Here is a 6,590-nt window from a genome sequence, read left to right on the forward strand (position 1 = left end):
TGCTGGTGCTGCATGAGGGGAACACAACGTTACTACAACGTTACTACAACATCCTGGGCCAGGAGCTCCTGCTGGTGCTGCATGAGGGGAACACAACGTTACTACAACGTTACTACAACATCCTGGGCCAGGAGCTCCTGCTGTTGCTGCATGGAGGGGAACACAACGCTACTACAACGTTGGCTACAACATCCTGGGCCAGGAGCTCCTGCCGATGCTGCATGGAGGGGAACACAACGTTACTACAACATCCTGGGCCAGGAGCTCCTGCAGTGCGCAAGGGGAACACAACGTTACCACAACATCCTGGGCCAGGAGCCTGCTGGTGCTGCATGAGGGGAACACAACGTTACTACAACGTTACTACAACATCCTGGGCCAGGAGCTCCTGCTGGTGATGCATGAGGGGAACACAACATTACTACAACGTTAATACAACATCCTGGGCCAGGAGCTCCTGCTGGTGCTGCATGGAGGGGAACACAACATTACTACAACATCCTGGGCCAGGAGCTCCTGCTGGTGCTGCATGCTAGGGGAACACAACGTTACTACAACGTTACTACAACATCCTGGGCCAGGAGCTCCTGCTGGTGATGCATGAGGGGAACACAACATTACTACAACGTTAATACAACATCCTGGGCCAGGAGCTCCTGCTGGTGCTGCATGGTGTGGAACACAACGTTACTACAACATTCTGGGCCAGGAGCTCCTCGCAGCTATCCCCCATTCCTGACATGTTCACCTTAGACCCGGGTGAACATGCTAGCTTGGTCACCTCACACTATCACAACACATCTATTCAGCCTCAGCCCAATCACTGTCCATGCAAATGTCCCCAGCATGTTTACAGGAGCCAGACCACTCCAGTCAATACGTGAATAACCTTTCCTCTCTGTACGTACCATGGACCCTCTACATCACAACCAAACTGAACCATTAGATCCACACTCTCTCTCTCTCCTTAGTAGAGTGCCCAACTCCAATATTTGATTAATTTGATTGGCCGTATTTTGTGGGGGATGTTTGTTATTGCCTTGGATGGTTTAGTGTGTTAAATAAGCGCCTGCTAGCGAGGACATGCAGCCGTGTTCACCGTCAAGGGAAGGTGACTGGAACAAGAGTCCTGCTGATGGATACATTCATATGGGAGGTGAGGAGGTGCGTGACAGAAGAGCAGCAGGCAGGCACGGTATGGTTTTGGATAGGTCCCAAACTTTCCCCCTTTCAATATTCAAGGGCAGATGGAAGGGAGTGCTTTCAGTCTGGAATCCAGCCTTTGGTGCATTTAAGGGGAGACACCTTAACCTAAAGAGTTCTATAAAGGTATACAGGGAAAACAACCAGATTCCATGTCTTCCTCTTTCCAATCCACCAGTGTCTGTCTCCTACTTTCTTTACCACTCCTTGACCTGTCTTGGTGATAGGTGATAGGCAGAGGTGTGTGTGCTGCAGGTCTCGGTGTGTGTGTGCTGTAGGTCTCGGTGTGTGCTGCAGGTCTCGGTGTGTGTGTGCTGCAGGTCTCAGTGTGTGTGCTGCAGGTCTCGGTGCGTGTGCTGCAGGTCTCGATGTGTGTGCTGCAGGTCTCGGTGTGTGTGCTGCAGGTCTCGGCGTGTGTGCTGCAAGTCTCGATGTGTGTGTGCTGCAGGTCTCGGTGTGTGTGTGCTGCAGGTCTCGGTGTGTGTGTGCTGCAGGCCTGGGTGTGTGTGTGCTGCGGGTCTCGGTGTGTGTGCTGCAGGTCTCGGTCGTGTGTGTGCTGCAGGTCTCGGTGTGTGTGCTGCAGGTCTCGGTGTGTGCTGCAGGTCTCGGTGTGTGTGTGCTGCAGGTCTCGGTGTGTGTGTGCTGCAGGTCTCGGTGTGTGTGCTGCAGGTCTCGGTGTGTGTGTATACAGGCTCTGAATGGGGCTGATTGAGCCTGGGCCTCCCTGCCTTGGCTTTGCGTCACTCTCTGCTACCTGAGTGGTCTTCCAGCCCCACCACAGGCCAAAGGAGCCCTTGTGCTGTTAGCACTGTACTGGGATCAGCCCTCAGCCCTTCAATCTCCAGAATCTAGATCACTTACAGGCCCAAACACTGACCCAAGAGCAGGGCAAATATCATAGGGCTGAAAGGCTTCTGCCGCATGGAGAGAGATCTAGTTTAGACATGTATGAGAGGGAAATGACTGTCTTTCTTGACATGCTTCTGGAGTGGAGTCCCTCCCCTCACTCCTCCCTCCCACTCACCCTCCCTCCCTCCTCCCCACCTTAACATGTTCCTGTAGCTGGGCTTCATGCTGGCGGTTGAGCTGCTCATGTTGCCTCTGGAACTCAGCGATGAGGTGCTGTCTCTGAATCTGTTGTTTCTGTTTCAGGGACAGGAGCTCCTGCTGCAGCTGCTGCTCTCTGGCCTGGGCTGCAGATGCCTGGGCTGCAGAAGGAGACATGGACAGCTGCTGCTGGTGATGGTGCTGGTCAATGCGTAGGTCCATGGGGATGGCAGCCGGGGGCAGACGCAGGGGCAGGGCAGAGTTAATGTCCACTGGAGAGAGGAACAGAGAGACAGAATGGTAGTCCATGCATAATGAATAATGAAAAAAGACTAAATGATGGGACCCAAGTAGATAAAATAAAACAGCCATCACATTCTGTACGCGCACACACACACACACACACACACACACACACACACACACAGCATCCTTATCAGCACAGAGAGCCCCTTCACAGTACTGTCCATCTGGCCCTGATAAGTCAAACATGAAGTGTAGCACTCCTCTCACAAAGACTGCATTGAACTGTGGCGTGGTGGAGGAGACTTCAACCCTGGCCAACCACCCCCAGAAAGCACTGCTACAGGAAGGCCTCCAATCGCACGGCTTCCTCCCCATTAAATCTGAATAAATAGTCGCGATTGGACGATTATTTATCTACAAGTTTTCCCAACAGCGTGCCAGACAGCCAGATATGTTTGCTTGAAACGCTGTCTTAATCGTGTTAGGCTAACACCCACACTAGGTGCAGCACACACAGTCACACACAAACACAGTCACACACACACAGGCCTAAAGACTCATCCACACAACACACACTAAAGGCAGACACAGTCTCTGGGTTGATCAGATGAATGAGTATGGTTACACGCACACAATAGTAGTGAAGTCAGATCACGTCGACATGCTTTTCAAGAAGAACCATTTCCATTATAATCCTGTTTACATGGACACATCTGAAACCAGGCTACCTGATGAAACCAGGCTACCTGATGAAACCAGGCTACCTGATGAAACCAGGCTACCTGATGAAACCAGGCTACCTGATGAAACCAGGCTACCTGATGAAACCAGGCTACCTGATGAAACCAGGCTACCTGATGAAACCAGGCTACCTGATGAAACCAGGCTACCTGATGAAACCAGGCTACCTGATGAAACCAGGCTACCTGATGGGACTTGGCGATACGCAGAAAAATCACCAATCAAAACAAAGGTTTTTCCACAGCGATCATGTTCTTTTTGGGAAGCATTTGAGGTGGGACATATACAGTTTGTATGTGAAACCTATTGTGAAGATGCTGTAAGTTTTCCCCTAACCTTGTGCTGCTGGTGTTAGGTGGGACATATACAGTTTGTATGTGAAACCTATTGTGAAGATGCTGTAAGTTTTCCCTAACTCATTGTGCTGCTGGTGTTAGGTGGGACATATACAGTTTGTATGTGAAACCTATTGTGAAGATGCTGTAAGTTTTCTCCTAACTCACTAACCTTGTGCTGCTGGTGTTGGGGTGGGACATATACAGTTCGTATGTGAAAGTCCTATTGTGAAGATGCTGTAAGTTTTCCCCTAAACTCTCGCTAGCCTTGTGCTGGTGTTAGGTGGGACATATACAGTTTGTATGTGAAACCTATTGTGAAGATGCTGTAAGTTTTCCCCTAACTCACTAACCTTGTGCTACTGGTGCTCGGTGGGACATATACAGTTTGTATGTGAAACCTATTGTGAAGATGCTGTAAGTTTTCCCCTAACTCACTAACCTTGTGCTACTGGTGCTCGGTGGGACATAGGCATATCAAATACACCGCTCAAACTCCAATTAGGGTGTTAACGTGTCGTAGCAATTTGAAAGATCGCTCAGAAAACCAGATGTTTTTTTATTTGTTTATTTTACCCCCTTTTCGTGGTATCCAATTGTTAGTAGTTATTATCTTGTCTCAACGCTACAAACCCAGTACGGACTCGGGAGAGACGAAGGTCGAATGCAATGCGTCCTCCGAAACACAACCCAACCAGGCCGCACTGCTTCCTAAAACCAGGTGTTTTAATCGCCATGTGCTTACTTCCATTTTGACCTTACGCCCATTAAGATGAGCAGAATAGGGCATTTACATGACTAATCCCATACTCAGCCTTCTAATCAGTTTAATATTGAATTAGAAGTGTTCATGGAAACATACTTAGTGATGCTGCACAAACCAATATGTATATTTTCTCTCTCTACCCCAATTCTTTGCCCTCCTCCCAAACACAGTCAAGCACAGCATTCCAAGACCAACGAGTTCATGCCTATCCTAAGAGAGACACACACAACCATAATATTTAGCTCTGAAACACATGCTGCAATACTGACTGTACTGTTCATGTGATCATCTCATTGACTATACCACAAGCAGATAGAAAGAGCAACGCACAGAGAAGAATAGCTTGAGAGAGAGAGAAAGAAAAAGAGAGAGACAGAGAAACAGAGAGAGACAGAGAAGAGAGAGAAACAGAGAGACACAGAGAAACAGAGAGAGACAGAAACAGAGAGAAACAGAGAGAGACAGAGAGAAGACAGAGATAGAGAAACAGAGAACAGAGACAGAGAGAGAGAGAGAGAACAGAGACACAGAGAGAGACAGAGACACAGAGAAACAGAGAGACAGAGAGAGAGAACAGAGAAACAGAGAGAGACACAGAGAGAGAGAGAACAACAGAAACAGAGAGAGACAGAGAAACAGAGAGAGACAGAGAAACAGAGAGAGAGACAGAGAAACAGAGAGAGAGACAGAGAAACAGAGAGAGAGACAGAGAAACAGAGAGAGAGACAGAGAAACAGAGAGAGAGACAGAGAAACAGAGAGAGACAGAGAAACAGAGAGAGAGACAGAGAAACAGAGAGAGAGACAGAGAAACAGAGAGAGAGACAGAGAAACAGAGAGAGACAGAGAAGAGAGAGAAACAGAGAGACACAGAGAAACAGAGAGAGACAGAAACAGAGAGAGAGAGACAGAGAGAGACAGAGAAACAGAGAGAGACAGAGAAACAGAGAGAGAGACAGAGAAACAGAGAGAGAGACAGAGAAACAGAGAGAGAGACAGAGAAACAGAGAGAGAGACAGAGAAACAGAGAGAGAGACAGAGAAACAGAGAGAGAGACAGAGAAACAGAGAGAGAGACAGAGAGAGTGAGAGAGAGACAGAGAGAGTGAGAGAGTGTGAGAGAGAGGAACTACTTTCAGAGAAGCAATGTGTAATAGAACATATATAATTGACATACCCATCAGCGCTGTAGTGAGCATGGCGATAAACGCTCTCCTCTCTTCTCTTTTCCCCCTCCTATCGTTTCCTCCTCTACAGCTCGTCTCTGCCGTGTGTAAGGATCTATTTAGCTTTAGTGGTGCTGCTCTTTATATTTCTGTCAGTCTCTGTCCTCCTCTCCTTTCCTCAGTTTTCTGCTTTCTCAACACTCCTGCTCCCTCGCGAGCTACCTCTCTCTGTGTTCCTCCTCTGCCTTTACCCATCTGTGTCCCTCTCCCGCTTCCCTCTTTTTACCAGTCTCTGTGCCCTCCTCCCTCTCTCTGTTCTGGTGACATCACAGGGCAGTCGTAGGCCGGCTGTCTGTTTATTCTGCTGCTCCTCCATTTCCTGGAACCGACGGCAGATACACAGGAGATAGATAGCAGAGTGGACGGAGGAAAAAACTATTCTCTGTGTCTTCCTCTGTTGACACTGCATCCCCTCTAGAAATACACCCACAGTGTTGGACATTGCTCTGGCGTCACACACACACACACACACACACACACACACACACAGCTCTCTATTCTTCAGATCACGGTTCTGTGAAATATATGGCTATAGCCTCAAGTGAACTTAATTAAGGCTATAAGGGCTCTTTATGGTTGCTAGGAGACTCCCCGTCAACACACACCCCCTTTGTGTTATTTGCTCTGACGTTGGCGTTGCTAGCGGGCGGAAGCGTAAGAGAAACTTCACAGTTGTGTTCTACATCACAGAGCATTGATTTATGGGACAGTGGAAGGACATGGGGGAAGGCCTACAGTAGAAGGGGTTCAGTCTGAGCCGGGCCACAGGTCGGCCGCACACAACTATAAGCATGCAGGCTGCTATAGACACCACTCTCCAGTTGTTTTAAACCACGGTGCACAAGCTCGGATTCCATTTCAGCAACAACCTGACTATGTGACGTCTCTCACACGCATTTATTTATACGGGAGCCACTTATTTACTTATTTATAAACGTTGATATCTGCCCATCTCCCCTGGCTCGCGGTGACGTCAACACTTGCATTAAGTTCACGGAGATAACCACGCCTGTATCCCACTTTCCTCT

General features: G+C 48.6%; 1 protein-coding gene across 1 annotated transcript; it reads right to left on the bottom strand.

Annotated features, from left to right (window-relative positions):
* Positions 1-183: 183 nt before the first annotated feature.
* LOC135530054 (histone deacetylase 4-like) lies at positions 184-5,751 on the bottom strand. The gene is made up of 4 exons (XM_064958447.1): positions 5,514-5,751; positions 2,248-2,522; positions 636-665; positions 184-267 (listed from the first exon to the last, which is right to left on the bottom strand). The coding sequence occupies exons 1-4, from the start codon at positions 5,533-5,535 to the stop codon at positions 184-186; spliced, it is 411 nt and encodes a 136-aa protein (XP_064814519.1). The 5' UTR covers positions 5,536-5,751.
* Positions 5,752-6,590: the final 839 nt, after the last annotated feature.

Source organism: Oncorhynchus masou, unplaced genomic scaffold (assembly GCF_036934945.1).
Source record: "Oncorhynchus masou masou isolate Uvic2021 unplaced genomic scaffold, UVic_Omas_1.1 unplaced_scaffold_12433, whole genome shotgun sequence".
Taxonomy (NCBI): domain Eukaryota; kingdom Metazoa; phylum Chordata; class Actinopteri; order Salmoniformes; family Salmonidae; genus Oncorhynchus; species Oncorhynchus masou.